We start from the raw sequence: 26265 nt of genomic DNA on the forward strand, positions 1-26265 counted from the left end.
CCTTTATGTTGAACTTATGCGCGTTACCTCACTCAAGTGCTGGTGCTGAAAGATAATTTTCTCAACTAACAAACATTAAAACTAACTTGCAAAATTGGTTAGAAATAAAAACTGTGGATTTCCTCATGCATTTAAAGCAGATGGTTGCTCGTAGTGCTGCGTTGGTGGATTGGTCTCAGATTTCGCCAATATTACTTAACAAATTTTCGAGGTGGTACTGCAAGGCTGACGACAAGGATGAGAAAATATAGAATGAATCCGAACCTGACCTATTTGCTGACCAATCGGAAAACCAAATAACAGAAATCAGATTGATGTAGCCAAAGTTTTTTTCTCCAAAATGGTTAACCACTAGAAATTGATTTTTTTTTCAAAAATGAAAGCTGAAGATTTGAACAGATTTCTTGTACAGAAATTCTGCATTAAAGTTTAATTCTGCATTAAAGCATAAGCATGTCAGAACAAATACAATGATAAAATAAACGTTAAGGGATAAACATAGTTACTAAGTTATATCAATTATTAAAATGTGAAACAAAATAGGGAACAAGAGTTTTTGTACCTCATGGTCAACAATTGGGGACACAAGTCAAGTTGGGTATTTGGAGCTCTACAAGCACTAAGTCTTGCATTGGGAAGGATTAGGGGGTATTCTTTGAAGGGGGGAAGAAAACGTCTATGATAGTCAGAACTAAGGCACTTGTGCCCAAAGTTCATGGTAAGGAAGTGACGTTGTGATTCCAATGTAGTGAGTTCAAGTCTAGCCAAACCTTCATCATAAGTAGTATAGGACGTCCCCAGTATAGATTTTATAGCTCTTTTTTGAATGCTTTCAATTTTGGAACATTGGGATGTGGTTAACCTAGGGTGTCAGACAGGGCAAGCACATTCAAGACAATGTCTTGTATAAGAAAAATACATTATTTTAAGGTTCTTGATTGATTTGAGAACCGTTTGAGAAGGGAGAAATATTTAAGGAGGAAACCGCCTGTTTTAAATAAGTGAAAAGAGTGAGATTTCCATTTAAGGTCATTGTCCAAATGCAATCCAAGCAGCTTAACCATGTTTAAATTTGGAATGCAAAGGTAATTATTGATTGGGGGTACATTTTTTAAAAAGGAGAATAGCATTAAATTGCTTTTCAGTGTGCTTAGATTGAGTTTAACATTGTCAAGGTTGTTCTTTAAGTTGTTAATGAGTGATTCAAGTTTAACACCCAAAGTGTTAGGGGTTTGACAAAGGTTAATTAATGTCAATTAATCTGCAAATTTAAAAGTGTTGTCAAAGTTTGGTAAAACATTGTTAAAAACAATTAAAAATACTAAAGGATCCAATTTAGTCCCTTGGGGTGCTCTACAGGAAATCTAGGTAAAACCTGAAGAATCTACGTTAGGGAGGACTACACATTGCTCACGATCAGACAAAAAACTAGCTACCATGCGTAAAACAAAATCTCTGACACCTAAAGCCCATGCATTATCAGTAACTGTCTGATTATCCAAGTTGTCAAAGGCTTTGCTAATATCAGCAAAAACAGCCTCAACATAGGAACTACTTAACTCAAGATGTTTGAAAACAGAATCAAGTATATAACATAAACAATGGGTGGTGCTATGATTCGGCCTTAAGCCAAACTGATTTGGATTAATTTTATCTTGAAAATCGTTAAAGAGGAAATTGTAAATAAAACTTTCAAAAATTTTAGAGAAAATAGAGGTTTTTGATATTGGTCTTAATTCGGAGGGAACTTTTGGGGTCTTGTTTTTCGGTGTAGGTGACATAATAGCTCGCTTAAAACACACTGGAAAAATACCATCTACAAAACATTGGTTAAAAATTGCAGTTAGAGGTACACTTAAATAAGGGGCACATTTCACACTCAATTTGGTAGGGATATCACCTGGGTATACTGACTTATTTGTGTCAAGATTTTCGAGTTTAAGCTGAGTCTAATGTATTTCAATCACAGAAATTTCACTCACTGCACTGTTGGCTGGTGTATTTTGGAGTGGCGGGTGATCTTTACAAGTTGAAGCAAAATAATCATTTATGATGTCCGCAGTCACAGGGTCACCATTACTATGTAGCAAGAGAAACTTAGAAGAGACCTTTCCCATGAGATCTTGGATATATTTGTGGAAATTCTTAGGGTTAGAATGCAGTAACTTATTGAGCACGTGAGCACTGTGCTCTTTTCTTGCTTTACAGATTTCACTAATAACAATGTTTCGAAGTTTTCGAGATTCTTGGAAAAATCCTTCACTAAAGAGTCTATCGCATTCATTTATTAGGCACAAATTTTTTTTATCTATCCATGGTTTACAAGTGGATTTGCGATTGACTTTTTTCACTGGAAACGTGTCACAGTATAACTGGAAAAGTTCTGCTGAAAACTTACAAGTCATTTTATCACCATTAGTAAGACATAGGATATTGGCTTAGGATTTGGAGCTAAGTTTTACTTTGAAATGGGAAATCTTCTCGTCAGTAATGGGCATATTTGAATAACTGATCAATGGTTTAGCGGGAAAGGATTATAAAGGGGTCCAAAAGATTCATAGATGGTTACTTGTCCCTAATGGAAGGGCAATTTTTGGGGCAAAATAGTAATCTTCAATTTTGGTAAAAATCAAGTCTAGGGTTTTATCACTGCGTGTAGGTGACCTGACAACGTGATCAAGACTAAAAGCAGCGCTAAGCCACTTTTGGTCTAGCTCATTAAAATCACCACATAATGTAATTGCAGCAAAGGGGTACTTGCAGCAAATTCTGTCAGTATAAAATTGCAGATATGCCGTCAGCTCCTTCTTAAATCCACTACGAGGAGGGCAATAAATAATACAAAAAATCATGCAAGATACGTCTTTTGGGAGGTTTTTGGGTCTAGTCCAGAGCCATAAAACTTCAGTTTTGAGTTGTTCTCTATTTCAGGAGATGAAAGAATCCGATTTGGGAGGGTACACTCACAAAAAAAGCCACTCCTCCACCATGAGATAGAGGAATACCACCTTTGCCCAATCTGGCTTAAAATGATTAAGCCCCAGACTTTGGGAAATGGTAGACAAAATTTTGTAGAAGATCTGATATGCTACTAAAGGAAAAGAGGGAGCGAGGGCAATTAAGCCGTGTCGGCAGCGACAGACATCGTATCTGTGGTCTGCTGGCACAAATATTTTAAGCCCCTTCTTCGTTATGGCGTTTTTCGGCCGAGACGGCTGGGGCGGCTCATAGTGAAGACAGGTTTTATCGCCGTACAGAGTAGACATTTTGGCTGAAAACACATAAACTAAACAACACAATTTGTCATTCATCTTAGTTGTACTCCATTTCTTTACGTTCCTGTAAAACCGCAAACGCAACACAAATGACTCAAAATTTTCTGCAGCTCCTGAAATAAGACCGCGCTTTCTAATTTTTTGCCAAAGACAACGAAAACGAAAACTGTCAGGCTTTACTGAGTTTTCGGAAGAAGAATAACTATTACAATCGAAGGTTCAAGAGAACCAGAGAAATTGTGCTAAATTCTTTTTCTTCTTGGCGTATAAGGCGATCTGAGGTTTTAAATGGGACTTTACTTATTTGAAGAACCGCTTTGCTTTTACTTGAAAAAGAAGAACGCAAATCTGGCTCTGGAGTTGTGAGAAAACCATTTAAAGCCTTTTTTTGTCAGCTTTTAAAGTATATTGGCTAATTTTCTAGGAGGACACTAAAAGTGTCTCTTTTTTGCTGAATTTGACACTTTAGTCCCGAAAAGTTTGGCAACCCTGGTGCTGAAAGGGTAGGATATTTGAAAAGTCAGCGCGTGGTTGATTTTGGTAATAGGGATAGTCATCAATAGTCGATGTTTAAAAACTACTTGAAGGAAGGACTTAACAACGATAAATGCTTATTTATCTCATTTTTATAGGCGCATTGCTTGAGTTTATTTCCCTGTTCCTCCTTGATAATTAGCCTACATAGGCCACAGCCCACTTTTATATTCTAATTATATTTTAGGTCTAGGCTACAATAAACAAATAGCAAGCTCTAACACTATACTGTAGGGAATAGTATTAAAATTGCAAAGAAGAGAGTAGGCCCAGCCTATTAATTTTGTAAATTTATTTAATGAATGTATTGAAATAGGGATGTACAATTTTCAGGAATGAATTCAGGGCACAAAATTTAACCTGCTCTAGGAAGTTATTCTCAAGTTACTTTCTCTACCCTTCCTCATTTCTTGGGCTTAAAGTTTGCTTATAAGACAGGTCTATGGCCCTACATAGGCTATCTAAATTTGTAATAGGCTATGAAGGTTTACCTTTGCCTAATTCTGCATTTTCAGGGTAATATTCTAGGTGAGAGAATTTGTCTCTCTAGGAAAGTAGCCTATCTGAGTTAGGTGAATGAAACAGTATTAGTCCAGAGTTAGACCCACTGAAAAGGAAACAATGAAATTACAAAAACAACCTTAAAAGGTCATCACAAAATGATAGAATACTTAGCATAACCTATATTATCCATGAAAGTACTTTGCTTTAATTTGCCTCAGTCCCATAAATGTGTAAATATATCCTATATACAAAATTATGTTTTTCCCATGCATTCTTCTGTTCTTGATTTTGTTAGTGTTGCTTCTTTGCCATTGAACCAATTTGAACAAAAGAGTAACATAATCTAGAAAAGGAAAGAACCACCAATACAACTGGTATGTGAGACAAAACAGCTGTTCAAAACCTCCTGATTTTTTCCCCGACTTAAAAAAAAAATCTCCCAATAATCGCCCGACTTTTTTGGGGTCGTTACTGATTTTCAGAAAAAAAAGTGGAAGCACTGTTTGGTAATGCTGTCTTTGTGCTGAAAGGGTAGGATATTTGAAAAGTCAGTGCGTGGTTGATTTTGGTAATAGGGATAGTCATCAATAGTCGATGTTTAAAAACTACTTGAAGGAAGGACTTAACAACGATAAATGCTTATTTATCTCATTTTTATAGGCGCATTGCTTGAGTTTATTTCCCTGTTCCTCCTTGATAATTAGCCTACATAGGCCACAGCCCACTTTTATATTCTAATTATATTTTAGGTCTAGGCTACAATAAACAAATAGCAAGCTCTAACACTATACTGTAGGGAATAGTATTAAAATTGCAAAGAAGAGAGTAGGCCCAGCCTATTAATTTTGTAAATTTATTTAATGAATGTATTGAAATAGGGATGTACAATTTTCAGGAATGAATTCAGGGCACAAAATATAACCTGCTCTAGGAAGTTATTCTCAAGTTACTTTCTCTACCCTTCCTCATTCCTTGGGCTTAAAGTTTGCTTATAAGACAGGTCTATGGTCCTACATAGGCTATCTAAATTTGTAATAGGCTATGAAGGTTTACCTTTGCCTAATTCTGCATTTTCAGGGTAATATTCTAGGTGAGAGAATTTGTCTCTCTAGGAAAGTAGCCTATCTGAGTTAGGTGAATGAAACAGTATTAGTCCAGAGTTAGACCCACTGAAAAGGAAACAATGAAATTACAAAAACAACCTTAAAAGGTCATCACAAAATGATAGAATACTTAGCATAACCTATATTATCCATGAAAGTACTTTGCTTTAATTTGGCTCAGTCCCATAAATGTGTAAATATATCCTATATACAAAATTATGTTTTTCCCATGCATTCTTCTGTTCTTGATTTTGTTAGTGTTGCTTCTTTGCCATTGAACCAATTTGAACAAAAGAGTAACATAATCTAGAAAAGGAAAGATGCAAAGGAAATACATAATTTAAGCTATACATTTGCTCATTAAGGCAGGGGAGTAAAGTAAAAAGGAGGGCTTTGAGGAATGAAATCAGCAAGTATGGCCTATTTAAGGTTTATCCAAAAAAAAAATTATAGAATTTATAGTATTTCCTTTTAGTGGGCATAACTGTAGGCTAATATCAATGAAACTCTCTGGAATATATCCAGAATCTCAATGATCCTCTATGAACATATTTTGAAGCATCTACATCCACTCTGTCCTTCTCAAAATTGTGTAGGCTACTCTTGGCCCTTGACAATCTTTGTGCTATAAAAAGCTTTTCTTACTCCTGACATACAGGGTGTTAAGTGTTTGTAACCTTATTTCTTAAATTCAGGAAGAAAGCTTGATATGGCTTAAAACCTGGCAAAAATAATAAGAATTCATTATTGGATAAATCTTAAATAGGCCTACTTGCTGATTTCATTCCTCAAAGCGCTTCAAACTTCTAAACTGTTAGATTCCTAGATGTCTTTCCAACATACTGAAACCCTTTTCAAACCAAAAGTCTTTAAATTAGACCTTTCAGAGCAGAAATTTTTTTTTTTTTTTTTTTTTTTACAAAAACTGTTGAATCATTGATGCCTTTACCCTAACCTGGGAAGGTATTTTGAAGTGTCTAGCTCTACTCCTATTCCCTTTAAAGGGCATAAATGGCTTCAAGAGAGGCATTTCAAGTCACAACCATGCTGAGTTATCCTGTTTTGAAGGAAAATTTAAGAACTAGTCAAAAATAATCAGAATTAAGCAAATGTATAAGGTTCAAAACATTTTCATTGTGCCTCATTTATGATGTAGGTGACATTATTTATGCCCTTTGAAGGGAATAGGAGTAGAGCTAGACAGAAGACCTTCCCAGGTTAGGGTAAAGGCACCAATGATCCAACAGTTTTTGTAAAAAAGCAACATTTTTTCTGCTCTGGAAGGTCTAATTTAAAGACTTTTGGCTTGAAAAGGGTTTCAGTATGTTGGAAAAACATCTAGGAATCTGACAGTTTAATTGAACTGTTTCACCTACAAATTTGACAGAACAATAGAATAATATCTCCAAATACTATCTGGAGTGACCCTCTTAGCTTCAATGGTCAAGCAAAGTTTTTGTTGTTGTTTAGAGTGAAAATGTTGTCAACATTTATCCATTTCAAACTTGATCTGCAATTTTAATCCATTTTACAAATTTTAATCTTGACTATCCTTTGTCTGGAATGTCCAGACACCATGAAATATGCATGTCCTACTTAAGATTATTAGAAATTTGTGACACCAACCAAGGGGTTTAACATGTTTAACTAGCATTTTGAGTGGGATAGGATCTAAGAATACAGGAGTGGATTTCAAGAATTTTAAGAAGTTTGTGGTCATTATGGTTGACTTAGTGGAATTTAATTTCATGTGTAAATTCTTAACTTCATCCAAAACACAGGTAGGGTTTTGATGGCATCACTTTTGATATTTCTATGACATACTTCAAGGATCAGCAGGTAATCTACATATTAATACCTTTGAGGGAATCTCCTATCAATTTCTTTACTCAATGCTAGATATAAGAGTGGTCCTAACAAGTTTCCTTGAAGAATTCTACACCATGTAGGGAGAAGATCAGAGAGAATATTTTTGTATTTCACAACTCGGGATCTATTTGAAAGAAAACATATACAAAATTTACTACTTTTTTATGTTTTTTTTTCATATGAAATTTTATTAGAAATAATAATCATCAAAATCTCTTGTTGTTGAGAAAGTAATCATAAATTTGACAACTGTTTTTGTTTGAGGACCCTTGAATTTTGTCACCAATTGTTTGTCATCTGTTTAACATGTTCACTGAAAATATAGTCAAAACATATATTCAGTCAAAATATAAATGACAAAGTCACTTATATTTTAACAGGACCTGTTGATGTCTCTTGAAAATTTTGACCATGTTACTAGAAGATGTTCTCAAAAGAAATGAATCTTGTGACAGAAGCCAATTTCTACATTTGAATTTGACTGGAGGAACATTTTAGTCAGCTTGCCATTTCACTAAAGCAGACAAAAATTTGCAACACTTGGAACATAGTTTTTTAAATATAATATTAGCTGCCATTTCAATTTAATTTCTATCAAGAAAAGGCCAATGTTTATACATTTTAGAGAAAATCAGATGCATCTTGATGCCTTGATGCTAATCCCAACTTTTTTTTTGCAAAAAAAAAATAGCCTACTAATGACAGTTTGATCATTACATTGCTAAAAAATCAGTGGGAGCTCATTTTGTGTCAAAAAGAGGAAACTGATTGAATTGAATATCCTTTTCTTATCTGGGTGTTTTGGATATAGTTTCCACAATTACATTGTTACAAAATAACAACAGCTTCAAGAGATGGTATTCCAAGCAACAACTAAGCAGATTTTCCTGTTTGGAAGGAAAATTTTAACCATGGTTCCAAAATTGCACTGTCAAATCATCAGTGCCTTTACCGTCTGGGGCTACACAGAAAGCAGGTCGCCCTTGTCTGGGTTGGGAGGGTGTCATAAAGATTTAAAGGAAATGGGAACTTCCTGGGAGGGTGTAAAGAGCCTTGAATAGATTAGGTTAGAGGGGGAGTGTGCGTAGTTGTGTTGGCCTCAGGCGGCTTGGTGCTGCAGTGAGTAATTAGTAGTAGTAGTAGTTGTCTTTAAAGAAATAGTGAATTAATTAAATCACAAATCAATGCAATTAGATAGCTATTGCCCCCTCCCACTAATTCCCATGTTGTTGAGGCTAAAAAATATAGAAAAAGACAATGTTGGGTCTGTATTGACATGGCAACAAATTGTTGACCATTTTCTTGAATAAATTTTACTCAGGTATGCAAATCCAAATCAAATTTTTGTCATTAGGATCCAGTATATTTTAACTAATACTGATAAATTGTGTATCAGTTTATAAATGAAGGCTACTTATATCTGGATTTAAAATATAGGTCTACAGGCAGCAAAACATTACACCTTGACTGCCATAGAAAATATGTGATTTTTTAATTGATATTTCTTCTGGTTCAAATGGTATTGTATATCTTGACATTGTTGACCAGACATTTGCTGCTAATTTTGGTTTGTGCTTCCATTTTTTTTTTTTTGCAGTTTTCCACCCCAAAATGTAAAAGTTTATTTTTGATGTTAATGAGTAGAACATATAATCTTTGTATTGAAGAACTTTCCATTTGAATTGTTGATTATGATTGGACCTTTGCTGCTAAAATTACATTCTTGCCTTGTGACATCACAATCTAGTCTTCTCAAACAAAAACATAGCAAAAAAAGTGTTTAAAAAAAAGTTTAAACAAAAATCAAGAAGAAAAATGTGACACTTATTTTCTAATACAGTGTATCTGATTAAAAGATCATTGTCATCTCCGAAACATAATATCATGGATCAATTTTATAGTACATTCTTTTAAATCAAACAGTTCGTGGTAACGAACTGTAGTAAGGAGCGACCCGGCTCAATAGTAACCAAAACTCTAAAAAATTGAATTTTGATATCAATAGCTACATCAAAAGAATCGCATTTTAATGCTGATTTTAAATATATAAGTTTCATCAAGTTTAGTCTTACCCATCAAAAGTTACGAGCCTGAGAAAATTTGCCCTATTTAGGAAAATAGGGAGAAACACCCCCTAAAAGTCGTAGGATCTTAGCGAAAATGACACCATCAGATTCAGCATATCAGAGAACCCTAGTTTAGAAGTTTCAAGCTCCTATCTACCAAAATGTGGAATTTTGTATTTTTTGCCAGAAGACAAATCACGGGTGCGTGTTTATTTGTTTGCTTTTTTTTTTTTTTTCTTTTCCCCATGGGTCATCGTATCGACCAAGTGGTCCTAGAATGTCGCAAGAGGGCTCATTCTAACGGAAATGAAAAGTTCTAGTGCCCTTTTTAAGTGACCAAAAAAATTGGAGGGCATCTAGGCCCCCTCCCACGCTCATTTTTTTCCCAAAGTCAACGGATCAAAATTTTGAGATAGCCATTTTGTTCAGCATAGTTGAAAACCATAATAACTATGTCTTTGGGGATGACTTACTCCCCCACAATCCCTGGGGGAGGGGCTGCAAGTTACAAACTTTGACCAGTGTTTACATATAGTAATGGTTATTGGGAAGTGTACAGACGTTTTCAGGGGGATTTTATTTTGTTTGGGGGTGGGGCTGAGGAGAGGGGGCTATTTTGGAGGATCTTTCCTTGGAGGAATCTGTCATGGGGGAAGAAAAATTCAATGAAAAGGGCGCAGGATTCTCTAGCATTACTATAAGAAAACAATGAAAAATAAACATGAAAACGTTTTTTCAAATGAAAGGAAGAAGCAGCATTGAAACTTAAAACAAACAGAGATTATTACGCATATGAGGGGTTCTAAAAATACTTTAGCATAAAGAGCGAGGTATTTAGGAGGAGATAAATACCTCGCTCTTTATGCTAAAGTATTTTTAGTAATTTCAACTATTTATTCTACGGCCTTTCTGATTCAGGGGTCATTCTTAAAGAATTGGGACAAAACTTACGATTTAGTGTAAAGAACGAGGTATTAACGAGGGTACAAACCCCCTCATATACATAATAATAATTAAAGAATATAAAAGTTTGTTACGTAAGTTAATTCTAAACTTACGTATATTTTTGCTAATAAAAAAATTCGTTAAAATTAAAATTAATAGTTGCCTTTTTATGTAACCGAAAAATTGCATGGCAACTAGGCCTCCTTCCCCATCCCATATTTCTCAAAATCGTATGATCAAAACTAAGAGAAAGCCATTTAGCCAAAAAAGGAATTAATATGCAAATTTCATTTGAATAGTTTACGTGTGGAGAGTCAAAATCAAACATGCATTAATTCAAAAACGTTCAGAAATTACATAAAAAAAAACTAGTTTTTTTAACTGAAAGTAAGGAGCGACATTAAAACTTAAACTTAAAACGAACAGAAATTACTCCGTATATGAAATAGATTGTTCCCTCCGCAATCCCTCGCTCTTTACGCTAAAGTTTGACTCTTTGCCACAATTCTGCTTTTTAAAACAATTAAAAGCTTTAGCGTAAAGAGCGAGGGATTGCGAAGGGAACAATCTATTTCATATACGGAGTAATTTCTGTTCGTTTTAAGTTTTAATGTCGCTCCTTACTTTCAGTTAAAAAAACTAGTTTTTTTTTATGTAATCTTGTCAAGAATGACTTGTAAGAAATGTTACCCAAAGTACTGTGCTCTATTGCCTATATCTTTGGTCAGAATTTTTTTTTCAATAAAATAAAGAAAAGATAAGAAAAAAGGTATCCTGCTTTGTCTGAATTTTAAAATAAACATTTTTTTTAGTTATAGACTTCAAGCTAAAAGATGTTTTTTTCAGTTGTCCAATGGCAAAGGGTAGTTGTTTGAACTGAAAAAATCAGATAAACAAATAAATTAAATAGAAGCAGTGTAAAAAACTGTATCATAGAAGAGGAAGAGCTTCCAATTGTATTTTTTATGTTTTTCAAAGAATGAATAGGCACAAGAGCACAGCAAAGGCTTTTCTATTTGACAAGAAGAGATAAAATACAAAAAATAAAGAAGAATAATAATGGTTTCTGAAACAGTACTGGATCAGCATGACAAAATGCTAAAATGTAGGACAGTAAAGAAAACAAGGTAATTCACAGCCAAAGAAAGAGAAGAAAAATGCAAATATTTCAGTCGATACCTATGCTCAGCTACCACCAATGCAATAAGAAGAAAAAGAGAAGGAAAGAACAACAGAATGGTTGGTATAGACAGTTGACAGTGCTCTACTTTGCAGAAAGTGCTAAAAGAAGATACAAATAATCCTTTTTTTCTTAAAATTGCTCTCAGAGAAGAAGTATTTTATTATATAGTCAGTAATATTGCAATTTTGCATTCCATCATTTCACTGATCATAGAAGATTAAGAAAATTATGATTAGTGATGCCTAGCTAAGCATGCGTGTGATTTTGGGAGTGAGAAGAGCTTGATTTTGTAAGACCTGCTAAACGCAACATTTAAAACTAGATTAAAAACGTAAATATCTTCTCTAAAAAAGAACTGTATTAGAAATGTTTTTTGTTCAAAAGCTAGCAGATAGGGATTTACTATCTATTGATAAACCTGTAACCATGATATCGACCACAATGATTTCACTGATTTTGGAACTTCTACGAATTCAAGTAAACTTTGGTTTGTTTGATGGTGATGAGTAAAGGCATTCCCAAGAACATTAAATTGATTACCATAAAGCTAGTAAGAGATCCAAAAAAACTTAATTGGGGACTTGAGTTTTAAAGCTGACTGCTCAGTTTTTGTGTAAAAGAGGACAGCAAGAAATAAAAAGCGTATTCTTTGTAAAAAAAAAAAAGCTACAATATTTTCTAACTCCATCACACTTGCAGACTGCTTAAAAAGTTAAACCAGTTTTTTATTGAATGAGAGATATAAATTGATCGAGTCTTTAATTGTTATTTTTCTATTAAGGAATTAACATGGCATCAAAAAGCAACAAGTCTAAAATCCTTGGTTTTACTGGAGAACTAATTGCTCTTGGGAACAAGCAACCAAGATCTGGTGATTCATCTGGAGACTCTAAGAAAATATCTGGTACAAGCAGCCCTCTCACAGTTGGTGTAGGAGCATCAAGCAGTATTCCAAAAACTAGCTCTTTCTCTAGTAAGTTGTAAAGGTCTACTTAACTAGTTCCTGTTCAGTTTGGTTTATATTAAAGGAATTATTTTTTTCAGGACAATAATTTACTTAATCTCTCAGGATTCGAATTAATTTTTTATCATTCTTGAGAATTCACTTCTTTGCACAAAAATTTGAATCTCATAATTATGGAGAAGTTTCTTGGCACACAAGTTAATCTTATCGGATCCCTGTTTTTATAGAATTGTGTAAACACAGGATGTGTTTACACAGTCAAATGAATTTCACTTGTATTCGACACTGCCACTATTATTTAATGGGCATGCATGCCTGGAATAGTGATGGAAACTTAAGAACTCCCTGCCAGTCAAATTATGGTGTGAAAAACCCATTCATAGAATTTAATGGGCAATTAAAAAAGTAATTAAATCCCAAAAATCTAAATTTCTTGTGGGAAAGTTCTTTATTATAATATTCTATATATGAAAATGGTCCAAATTTGCTGTCACGAATTAGATTTTGTGTGTTATATGTTGTTCTTGACTTATTTTAAATCTTCTGTGTCTTATTCGTTTTTTCTGCAATCTCTTAAATTATTGCCACTACATAGAGCTCTCAGTCCTAACTCATCTCTTTTTTTCATTCTTAAAAGTTTGCAATAACAGCTACTTGAAAATGTTCAAGAAAGTAATAGACTCAGTGATTACGTTTTAATTAGAATCTCCCAAAAGAGAAATATGATTGTAAACAGCCGTCTCGAGGCCTGCGTTTGGAAAAAAGACAAGATATCATAGTCTTAGTTTCCACATGGCTCTCACAAGCAAACAGTGCTGAACTTGCATATCATGTGAAAAAAAGAAAATAATAGTAACTTATGCAAAAAAAGAAATTGCAAAAAACACAGACAATTTGATAAAGAAACAGTTAAAGGCCAGTCAGAAATAATACAAAATATATTCAAACTTAGAAAATTTGATAAGTCAGTCAAAAAATTAAAATCGACGTGAGACCAAAAAATATAAATACATTACTCTACAGTATAGCAGTAAACATGCATTTTTCATCACTAATGCACATCAGGCAAGGGGTTGATCATCTTGCGTGCTAGTATTTATTGTGAAAAAGTCTATCTAGCATTTAAGTTGTCCATTCTATAATTCTGATGACAATCTACCGGTAATCAGACAAGGTAATATGATTCTGTTTATGCTTAACTCAAAATGAAAAATCCAGTTCTGTTGCTCACTGTTTTTGCTAGGTCTTTTGCTAATCTTAAGAATCCGATGACTAAATCTCAAAACATGGTTACATCTGCTACTCATTAGTGATATGAACTATAAAATCAATACAGAGACTGCAAAACATGGATTGGCTTCCTTCTAGTTACTTTATAGTTGCAAAAGATTTCATTTTCTCTTTCGTCTGTAGCAGCAGGTCTATCTTCAATTTTGAAGACTCTTTGTACTCTGCTACACTTCAAATGTTCCTACTGAATGTCAACAAAGATGAAAGAGACTCTGATCATCCCCCCTTGTCGCTTTCTGAATGTGTTCTTCACCATCGATCCTTGTATGGAGTTATTTAGTTACAGTAAGGGGTTTGTTAGACTGAATAAATGCGAACTGGGCCTTCTACGTTTTGAATTTAGCAAGCCTTTTATCTGGAGTTACAGTCCCTATAGCCTTCAATGATGTAGTGTGCCAAATCCAAATGCTCGCGTTCAGTTAAATATTAAGTGCTTAGTGCCTTAATAAATTGAAGATACAATTATTACTTCTTTGAGAATGCGCGTGAAAAATTAAAATTCTCTTTGGAAAATTCCGTCAAATTAAAATTTTCCAGCTCCAAAGATATTTTCCCTTAATTTGGGTATACCATTATACAAACATTTTCGGTAGTCTAAATCATGCGGTTCATACTCGTTTTCTGGTCTTTTCAAAATCGCATTACTGTCAAGGCTATCGTGAAAGTATGTAGCATCAGTTAGTCGTGAAAGTGATTTAAATTCTGCTAAATGGTTAATGTCGAAGTTGGTCGAACTTGATTCTATTTGTTCTTTTTATTAGTGTTTTGCTATTGTGGTTTCAAACATGCTTGTGTCAGTCATTAGTCCCAAGATATTTCTTTTTTCTGCGGTACCGTTAGTTTGATCCTTAAGCGCGGGAAGAACCCTATAGGCTGAAGGACTCATATAAGCTGATAACTGTTGTATGTAATCTTAGCCTACTTTTTCAGTACATTTTGCTGCCATTTATTATTAACCATGTTGATATTAATTTCAATCAGTTATGTTACAAAACCAATTTTGTTTGCCAAAGGTGCATTTTGTACTTGTTAATTTATTTTGTGATGCTTCGCGAAAGGGTTATGAGCTTCATCTATGTGCACGACATGTGTTTATAAGCCTTTGACGCTGTTTCTCACGTAGAAGTTTTTTTTGTTATAAAAATTCTTGCTCTTCGCAAGGCTAGATTTAATCCCTCGATTGTTTTTGGTTTAAAAATTTGTATATGCGTTTGAGATCTGACAACTATGTGCTTGAGAAATTTATTGTTTGGTTAGGATGTAGGCAGGGACGAGGTTTTACTTTACAGTTTTAATGTATATGTGTTCCATATACTTTTGGCTTTTCCTTTGCTGTGTTTTATGGGGCTCTAAAATAATCTTAAGAGCTTGAAATGGCCAATGTAGGTAATTATTAGTGCTAAGTGTCTTGAAATTTTGCACCGCTTAAGCCCTAAAATACAATACAAGTGAATAAGACAGCCATATCCTGCAGCGGTTGATAGTCTGTGAAGCTCTGGTAGTTTTACGAAAACACTTAGTTCTATAAAAAAAACCTTTGGTAAGCATGAGTACTTGGAAAATGAGTTCCTTTTGCATAATAGCCTAATGCAATGGCTGATTGTCACATCACCCATAAATGGCACTAAATTAAGCTAAAGGTATTGAAATAAATAACTGTGAAAAAGAAAATAGCCGACTTTCGTAAATGACATGGAGCAGGTTGGGTCCGTCCAATATGAATATTAGCAATTTCATTCAGACTGGTCGAAAGGATTAAAACGATCAGAATGATCCTAGAGCCTTTAAGGGTTAAAGGGGCTGTAGCCTTACTCTTGATTTTGGCAATATCTTTTTGTGTTAAGTTTGTCTTGATTATATATTTTCATTTGTCTTAAGTTTAATTTCTTCATTCATAGTAATTTTTGGTCGTTTTAAATTTGAATTTGATATTCATTTCATTTTTTGTTTGTTTTAGTTATTACTAATTCATTCAAAGGAATTTCTGTTCATCGCAAGGTTGACCTAGTATATGGATTAAATAACAAAAACATGTTTTTTCAACTGAAAGTAAGGAGTGATATTTAAAACTTAAAACGAAAAGAATTCCGTATATGAAAGGGGTTGTCCACTCCTCAACGTCCCGCTCTTTACGCTAAAAAGTTTTTTATTGTTTTAAAAAGCAGAACTGTGACAAAGAGTCAAACTTTAGTGTAAAGAGCGGGACGTTGAGGAGGGGACAACCCCTTTCATATGCGGAATAATTTCTGTTCGTTTTAAATTTGAATGTTGCTTCTTATTTTCAGCTGAAGAAACTTGTTTTCTTATTTAATTTCTGAACATTTTTGAATTATTGTATGTTTTGATTTTGGCTCACTGCACATGAATAACTAAAACGAAATTTGTGTATTATTTTATTTTTTGGCTAAATGGCTTTCGCATAGTTTTGATTCGACGATTTTGATAAAAATAGGGGTGAGGGAGGAGGCCTAGTTGCCCTCTAATCTTCATTTACTTAAAAATGCAACTAGAACTTTTAACTTTTTTTACGAACGTTTTTATTAGCAATCAATGTACGTAACTTACGAATTAACTTGCGTAGCGAACTTCTGTATTTGTATATTTTTATTACGTATATGAGGGGGTTCTCCCCCTTGTCAATACATTGCTCTCTACACTTAAGCTTGAATTTTGTCCCAATTCTTTAAAAATGACCCCTGAATCACAAAGGCCGTAGAATAAATAGCTGAAATTACTAAAATACCTTAGCGTAAAGAGCGAGGTATTGACGAGGAGACGAACACCCTTTAATCCGTAATAATTTCTGTTCGTTTTAAGTTTTGATGCTGCTCCTTACTTCCAGTTGAAAAACTTTTTTTTTATTTATTTTTTTATTGTTTTTTTTTTAATATTGCTAGAAAATCTTGGGCCCCTTTCATGGAAATTCTCCTCCCTCAGGGTAAATTCCTCCATGGAAAGATCCTCCCACGCAACCCCCTCCCTTCCGACCCTCCCCCTTCAACGCCATAAATACCCCCTGAAAACGTCTGTACAGTTCCCAATAACCATTACTATATATGTAAACAGTGTTCAAAGATTGTAACTTGCAGCCCCTCCCCCCGGGGACCGTGGGGGATTACATCGTCCCGAAGGACATAATTGTTAGGTTTCGACTATGTTGAACGTAATGGCTATCTCAAAATTTTGATCCAGTGACTGAGAAAAAATGAGCGTGGGAGGGGACCTATGTGCCCTCTATTTTTTGGTCACCTAAAAAGAGCACTGGAACTTTTAATTTCCGTTAGAATGAGCTCTCTCGCGACATTCTAAGATCACAGGGTTGATACGATCACCCTTGGATTAAAAACAACAAAAAAACAAATAAACACGCATCCGTGATCTGTCTTCTGGCAAAAAATACAAATTCCACATTTATGCAGATAGGGAGCTTGAAACTTCTACAGTAGGGTTCTCTGATACGCTAAATCTGATTGTGTGATGTTCTTTAAGATTCTTTTAGGGGTTGTTCCCCCTATTTTCTATATTGAGGCAAATTTTCTCAGGTTCGTAATTTTGATGGGTAAGGCTAAACTTAATGAAACTTATATATTTAAAATCAGCATAAAAATGCAATTCTTTTGATGTAACTATTGAGCTGGTTCACTCCTTACTACAGTTCGTTACCACGAACTGTGGTTTATGTCAGATTATTTAGGTTTTAACATTGCTTTTCACTTTTCATGAAAAACTTTATTTTTGAAATTATAAAAAAAAAAAAAATCGTAAATAGCCCAACTAATGCAAACAAAGAAGAGGTCATTGCCGATTTTTTTTTTTCTAATTTACAGATGTTAGATTTAGACTAAATGGCTTTTTCTTTGAGTTGGTCAGAATTTTTGATGATTTGGATTATTATTTATCACTATTATATTTTTGAGGTTTCGAAAAAAAATGGGAAAGTGAATCAACTACAAAAAAGCTGAAGTCTTCTGGTTCCTTCAGCCAAACTGAGAAAAGCAGAAATGATGCTTGGGAAGAGATGGCATCAGAAGTAGTTCCAAGTGAATTCATCAGTTCAATCTACGAAGCTGAAGTTGATTCAGATGAAGAAAGAATCGAATCTCTGATCTGTGGCTGCGTTAAAGCTTTGAAAAACTCGAAACCGAAAGCTGAGGCAATGTTGACCTTTCAAATGGTATATTTGGCCAAGGTTCGTCCGACTTATTTTTTCACTGAGTATTCGACTGAAGCTGTCTCCTGTTTGTTGCGCCACAAAGGTAGAACGTCGATTCAAGTGATAGTAACTGGAGTCAATGTATTAATGCTGGCGTATGAAAAAGAGAAAATCTGGCCAGAATCCTTTGTAAAGGTATTTATTGCGTATTTTTTTATTTTTTATTGAGTTAATAAGCTAGTCACAAGGGGGCTTATGACTAGCTTATAATATACGCATGTGCCTATATCAAAGAATGGCATATAACAATGTTGTTTTTTTTCCCGTGAAGGGGGAGGTTCTGAAAGAAAGTTGTGATCTTAGGCTTATGATTTCAATATTCAAATTGGGTAATCTTAAGGGACCGAATAATCTTGGTAATACTCTTGGTGAGGCTGAGTCCTCTCTAGTTATCAACTTGTCACGTCAATAACCAAGTTTTTTGCAAAGTTAAATGCAAAAAAAAAAAAATCTGTTTAGTTTTTAATGTACTGTCATGTGACTAATGTAGCTGCACAAGTTAAACGATCTAGAAAAGGAAGGCACCTGAAAATTATTTAGTGATGCTTCAAAAGGTAAGTTTTGAGATTTAATTCCCCATACCATTTTTCCTTTTATTTTCATTAGACCTGGTTTCGTTCAGGCCCTGCTGAGGCATGCAGGGTACCAGTGAGTAACTTCTACTTTTTTCCGGTGAGAATTAATTAAGTACATCTATTTCATCTGCCTCTTTGCAGGTTTGGCTTTATGACATAAACTCCGAGCAATTTAGTTTTAACTGACCTAGCACCAATGCTGTTTTCTACTACTACTACTACTAATAACTCACTGCAGCACCAAGCCGCCTGAGGCCAACACAGCTACGCACGCTCCTCCTCCAACCTAATCTATTTAAAGCCTCCCTCTTTACACCCTCCCAGGAAGTTCCCATTTCCTTTAAATCCTTATTTATGACATCTTCCCAACCCAGACAAGGACGACCTGCTTTCCGTGTAGCCCCAGACGGTTGGCCAAAAAGGACAATCTTCGGTAATCTGTCATCCTTCATCCGTAGAACGTGGCCTAGCCATCTCAACCTTTCTTTCATTATAGCCCCAGAAAGCGGGATTGAACCACACTTTTCGTACAACCTACTGTTTGAAATACGGTCAGTCAGCCGGGTACCCAGAACAATCCGTAGGCAATTTCTCTGGAAAACATCCAGTAAATTTTCATCTGCTTTTCGGAGTGTCCATGCTTCAGAGCCATATTTGACCACTGTCATCACTGTAGCTTCCAATATTCTAATCTTGGTTTGTAGGCTTATCTTTCTATTCTTCCAAACTTTTTTTAACTGTGAAAAAACACCCTGAGCTTTAGCTATTCTACTTTTAACATCTTCACTGCTCCCACCATCTTTACTAATAATACTACCAAGGTAACTGAAGCTCCCAACCTGATCAATCTTTTCGTTACCTAAGGTCACCTGTTCATCTTCACTTATTCCTAACCTTAGTGACTTAGTCTTCTTAACATTAATTTTCAAGCCTATTTTAGCACCCTGAACTCGTAAAACCTCTAAAAATTCATTCATTTTGCTCACACTTTCATCTAATATGCTTAAATCATCAGCATAATCTAAGTCCAGGAGCGTTCTTCCTCCCCATTTGATTCCATGGTCTCCAATTGCCTTTCCTGTGCTCCTTAAGACGAAGTCCATCAAAATGATCCATATAAAGGGGGATAGAACACAACCCTGCTTAACTCCTGATTTAATACAAAACCAGTTGCTAACCTCATTTCCTACCTTAACCGCAGCAGTATTATTCTCGTACATAGCGCAAATCACTTTAATGTATTTTTCTGGTATACCATATAACGATAAGACCTTTGTTAACGCTGTTCTATCAACAGAATCGAAAGCTTGCTCATAATCGATAAAACTAAGGACCAAAGGTGTTTGACAACGAAGGGACTTCTCAATTATTAACCTAAGAGTGAAAACATGGTCGACACATCCTCTACCTTTTCTAAAACCGCATTGTTCTTCCCTTAAAACTTTGTCTACAGCATGTCTCAGTCTAAAAAGTATCATATTACTCAGTAATTTGCTACCTACAGAGACCAGACTAATGCCTCGATAATTCCGACATTCACTCTTGTCACCTTTCTTATACAGTGGTTTAATTAAGGTTTTCCTAAAATCATTGGGTACTTCCCCTTTTTCAAAAATCATGTTCATAATCTTCAGTAGCTTATTCCTAACCTCAGAGCCACCATATTTAAGGAACTCATTAATCATACTATCAGCACCTGGGGCCTTATTATTTTTTAATCCTTCTAGTACTGTCGCTAATTCTTCCTCACTAAACAAATCTTCCTTCACATCCAAGGTATCACAAACTTTTTCATTTTCATCTATATCTTTTCCTGCAACTGTATCTCGGTTTAGCACATTCTCAAAATGTTCCACCCATCTTTCTTTAACTTTTTCCTTATCACTAATTGTGACCCCATTTCTATCTTTAACTGGGACTAGTCCGGATCGGCTACTCCCTTTCAATTTATTAACATGCCAGTATAATATTTTACTATTATGCCGTCTAGCCGCATCTTCCAGATCCTCAGCAATTTTATCCATCGCCTCCATTTCACATCTCCTTAGTTCATATTTTAATGCTTTCTCCACTTTCTTTACATTCCTTTTGTTTTCATACGACCTATCGCTCAGATAATTCTTATACAAACCCCTTCTACTCTCTATTAAACCTAAAGCTTTTTCACTAATATTCCTAGTTGCTGTCTTAGCACTCTTCCCTAGGACACCATCAGCAACTTCACAAATTGTTTTTCTGAAATTATTCCATCCATCTTCCACATTGTCAAATTTTAAACCCTCAAGTTTAGTACTCAACTGTTCCTGGAATTTTTTTCTCAAATTTTCATCCTGAAGTCTACCAACATCATAACTTTCCGGGAGGGAGTTACTCTTCCGAAATTTCAGCTTTAAATTAACCTTAGACACTACTAGATGGTGATCTTTACTTTTAACATCAATAACGGCACTCCTATACACCCTAGTATCTTGTATTGATCCTGCTAGTCTTCTGTTTACAATAACATAATCAATAAGGTTTGCTGTCTTACCATCACGTGAATACCATGTCAACTTATGGGCCATTTTGTGACCAAACACCGTATTGGTTATAACTAGGTTGTTATACCTACAAAATTGCAAAAGCCTATAGCCATTACTGTTTTCTTTTCCTACACCAAAATTACCTAGGCTAGGATACCATCTATCCCTATTTCTACCAACCTGGGCATTAAAATCTCCTAGCAAAAACACCATATTTCTACCTGGTACCCTGTCTATTTGCTCCTGTAACTGTAAGTAAAATTCATCTGAGTCACTAGTATCTCCATCAGTTGGTTCAATGGGGGCATATACTACTATAACTGATACCCTAAACTTTTTAGTCATAAAATGAGCAATTAGTATTCTATTATTAATACCTTCCCAGCCTAAACAAGACTTAGCAGCTTCCTTATTCATCATGAGCCCTACTCCCTGTCTATGTACCCCATCCTTCCTTCCTGAGTAAACAAATTCTATGTCACCTAATTTCATGCTTCCTACCCCTGGGATATGAGTTTCTGAAACTCCTAATAAATCCAGTTCAAACCGTCTGAATTCGTCAGTCAAAATGTCGATGCGATAGTCATTTTTTAACGTCGTAACATTCCAAGTTCCAATTTTCATGTTCTTTAAATCTTTGAAATTATTTTGGCCTCAAGAAAAGCAGTGATCCCGGATACCAGTGCAGGATGGGGACCAACATATCTTCTCAAGTCTACACCGAAGCGCTTAAGCCGGCTTAGAACCGGACAGCAAGAAGTCCCTGGGACCTCCAGTAAGTTGGAGGCTTTGTGCAATCCTGGGCCCATCTTGGTCACAACATGGTTTTCAGCACTTGGCGATGCTCTTCTATCAACAAGAGTCAAAATCCTGCACAGACAGTCCCAAGCCTATTACCTCCGACTCATTATATATTCATGCCTACAAATATTATGCTACTACGGGGAGGCAGCCCATAGTAGATAAATTAGCTAGGAAGAGGTTTTTCAGCCCGAAAACGCCCATCAAAACAAACCAAGCCCAGAAAATTATCCAATAATCAGAATCCCGTACGAGTGCTGTGTTGTTTACTAGGCTATAATTTCCTCGAGGGGCGCCACTCCTCAAGTGGGAAAAATTGACCGCAAGTTTCCCAGTCTTGCAGGTACCCCGAAAGGGTCGAGGCAGCCCTTTACAGAGGCCGTTGTCCATAAATCTGGATCTTACGCCCTGCCGCAGTTGTCCTCCTATAGAGGATCCTCCCACGATGGTGTTCTGCTTCACCATGCAATTTAACCCATTACTGGGAGAAGGTTTGTAACTCATCTGACGCGTGAACACGGCAGTTGGCCCTGCTGAGTGTACATTTGAGGGGCCTTCTTCCTCCTCCACCTAAAATTATGACCCCCAGGGGAGGGTTTCCCAGTTTCTATTATGGGCCCCACTGGGACAAGGTCCTACTTGGCCTAAGCCTCCTATGGAGCTACTCTACCTATCTATAAGGCTTACATATATACATATATATATATATATATATATATACATATATATACATATACACATACATACATATACATACACACATACATACACATATACATACACATACACATACATACACACATACTCACTAACGTGCAAATATATACCCTGAATTGGTATAGGCTAGGTCTGTATATGGTGAATATTAATTTCCTTTCTGATGCAAATGCACAATAACTTTGGATTCAGGATGCAATTCTGACTATAGAGATAAGTATTTTTCTTACTTGAAATGTTTGTGCAGAATTAGAAATTCTGCTGGTACTACAAAAGTAGACCTAAGTAGCCAATTTAGCCTGTCTGAAACATCTCACAAGCCAACACCTTATAAAAAACACCTTTGATAATTTAAATGAATAAGGAAACTTATTAGAAATTCTGCTGATACTGCAAAAGTAGACCTAAGTAGCCAATTTAGCCTGTTTGAAACATCTCACAAGCCAACACCCTATAGAAAACACCTTTGAGAATTTAAATGAAGAAGAAAACTTATTAGAGACTCTGCTAATACTGCAAAAGTAGACCTAAGTATCCAATTTAGCCTGTTTGAAACATCTCACAAGCCAACACCCTATAGAAAACACCTTTGACAATTTAAATGAATAAGAAAACTAGTTAAAAACTCTGCTAATACTGCAAAAGTAGACCTAAGTAGCCAATTTAGCCTGTTTGAAGCATCTCACAAGCCGACACCCTATAGAAAAACACCTTTGACAATTTAAATGAATAAGAAAACTAGTTAAAAACTCTGCTAATACTGCAAAAGTAGACCTAAGTATCCAATTTAGCCTGTTTGAAACATCTCACAAGCCAACACCCTATAGAAAACACCTTTGACAATTTAAATGAATAAGAAAACTAGTTAAAAACTCAGCTAATACTGCAAAAGTAGACCTAAGTAGCCAATTTGGCCTGTTTGAAGCATCTCACGAGCCGACACCCTATGGAAAAACACCTTTGACAATTTAAATGAATAAGAAAACTAGTTAAAAACTCTGCTAATACTGCAAAAGTAGACCTAAGTATCCAATTTAGCCTGTTTAAAACATCTCACAAGCCAACACCCTATAGAAAACACCTTTGACAATTTAAATGAATAAGAAAACTAGTTAAAAACTCTGCTAATACTGCAAAAGTAGACCTAAGTAGCCAATTTAGCCTGTTTGAAACATCTCACAAGCCAACACCCTATAGAAAACACCTTTGACAATTTAAATGAATAAGAAAACTAGATAAAAACTCTGCTAATACTGCAAAAGTAGACCTAAGTAGCCAATTTAGCCTGTTTGAAACATCTCACAAGCCAACACCCTATAGAAAACACCTTTGACAATTTAAATGAATAAGAAAACTAGTTAAAAACTCTGCTAATACTGCAAAAGTAGACCTAAGTATCCAATTTAGCCTGTTTGAAACATCTCACAAGCCAACACCCTATAGAAAACACCTTTGACAATTTAAATGAATAAGAAAACTAGTTAAAAACTCTGCTAATACTGCAAAAGTAGACCTAAGTAGCCAATTTAGCCTGTTTGAAACATCTCACAAGCCAACACCCTATAGAAAACACCTTTGACAATTTAAATGAATAAGAAAACTAGTTAAAAACTCTGCTAATACTGCAAAAGTAGACCTAAGTATCCAATTTAGCCTGTTTGAAACATCTCACAAGCCAACACCCTATAGAAAACACCTTTGACAATTTAAATGAATAAGAAAACTAGTTAAAAACTCTGCTAATACTGCAAAAGTAGACCTAAGTATCCAATTTAGCCTGTTTGAAACATCTCACAAGCCAACGATAATTATGACACTCACTCTTATCACCTTTGGTTTTCCTAAAATCGCTAGGTACTTCCCCCTTTTCAAAACCATATTCATAATCATCAGTAACTTATTTCTAACCTCAGAGCCACCATATTTAAGAAGCTCATTTACCACAGCATCAGCACCTGATGCCTTATTATCTTTTAGTCCTCTTAGTACTGTCACTACTTCTTCCTTACAAAACAAATCTTCCTTCACTAACAGGGTATCCAAAACTTTTTCAGTGTTCTCTATATTTTTTCCAGCAACTCTATCGTGGTTTTATAACCTAGCAATACCTATTATTTTATAATAGATTTTATAAATAAATTATTTATAACCTAGCAATTGGAAAAGGAGATAAAAAAAATAATGTTTTCTACCCAGAGATTAAATAACTTCAATAATGCTACTAAAAAAATCGCAGTTTGTTAGAGGTTAAACAAATACAGGCTAGCTGACTAGTTAGGCAATCTAACATCCTTAGGATAGCCTATGATAGAGTGAGAAAGCCTGCAAGCGTTAGACAAACAAAGAATAAAATTAAACATTAGGAGAATCAATAAAATCAGAAGACACATACTTGGATAGTTCGTAGACCTTTCCTCAAAACTGAAAATTGTGAAACCATAACGGAGAGATGATAACGGAGAGCTATTAATTTTTTGGGGGAATCAAATACCGTGTTTTCATACAATTTTTCAAAATGGGCTTCATTTTAATAATAAAGTTGAAATCCTTAGAGTTTTGGATTTTTACTCCTTGAAAATTTATGAAATATTTGAAATATTGAAATATTTATGACACAAGATTCTCTTCACAAGATTAAACAGTTTAAGGGGCTTCCTTAAATATTTGAGTTGATTAACTTTTAACATTTTAAAAGGCATCTTTTTTGTGATTCATATAAGAACTTTTAAGAAGACAACACATATCCAAGCTAGATCACCTGAACAATGTGAAGTTGGGATATTATTGAAACGCCCCTTTAAAAAAAAATGAATTTAAGTGGTGCATTTTAGTTTTCGTTATGTACAAGCTAAAATTTATTCGATTTGAGCACACAATTTTCTATTTTGTTCCATTTCTCGGCAATTGTTTTCTAATTTATTTAGTTCCTCCAATATACTTTGACAACACTTGTTATATATTTGTAGGGCTAAAAATATGTCATTTTAATAACATGGATTAAATATCTCTCTGAATGTCTAAACCAGTGGAAATCGAGAAGGTAGCACGTTATAAAATTTTTATTCACTGACAACAAAGTATTGCCGATTGAAAATTCTGGATAACCTTAAATTTAGTTTAATGTCAAGCTATTGAAATTCGGATTTTAATTACATCCTAGGTTTCCTTTTGATCCTGCCAGAATTTTTTCTGAAAATGGGCAGATTCTTTTGTTAATTTTTTCTTTTGTATTATAAATAATTTAAAGCTTGGTTAGTTTAGAGAACTCGGGTTAGTTAAAACAGAAGTACCGATTGTTCTCTTTTATAAAAGTGTGTTTTGTATGCTTGCTTAATGTAAAACGAAATTAAAAGAAAAAATAAATACAAATATTGTTTTTATTTTGATTTTACATCTACGGTCTTATTTTGCCGAGTAGTTAGAACGCTAGGCTTAAAATTGTTTGTCCGTAAGGACAGGGGTTCGAGTCCTGATGCTGCTGACTATTTGGTCTGGAATGGGGGTCAATATTGTGACTCTGTAAGATTAGCCAGAGTCGACCATCTCTAAATGGGTACCGTGAGAAATCTGAGGAACGTGAACAGGAAGTGTGTGTGAAAGCCCCCATTCCAATTGCATCCCACTTCTCGGCTGAAGGGCCATGAAACGGAGATCAGATCTGCCGGTAGGGATTTTAAAGTCCAGCTCCGTATTCTTTACCTTTT

The 26265-nt window shown here is 35.0% G+C and overlaps 1 protein-coding gene across 1 annotated transcript in view; it reads left to right on the top strand.

Annotated features, from left to right (window-relative positions):
- Positions 1 to 3776: 3776 nt before the first annotated feature.
- LOC136032885 (integrator complex subunit 1-like) overlaps positions 3777 to 26265 on the top strand; it is a gene marked incomplete in the record, with an annotated part of 111645 nt that continues 89156 nt past the window's right edge. Inside the window, 3 exon segments of the mRNA XM_065713316.1 lie at positions 3777 to 3815; positions 12261 to 12452; positions 17651 to 18081. Coding sequence (XP_065569388.1) covers positions 12269 to 12452; positions 17651 to 18081 — 615 coding nt within the window.

Source organism: Artemia franciscana, chromosome 11, assembly GCF_032884065.1.
Source record: "Artemia franciscana chromosome 11, ASM3288406v1, whole genome shotgun sequence".
NCBI lineage: Eukaryota > Metazoa > Arthropoda > Branchiopoda > Anostraca > Artemiidae > Artemia > Artemia franciscana.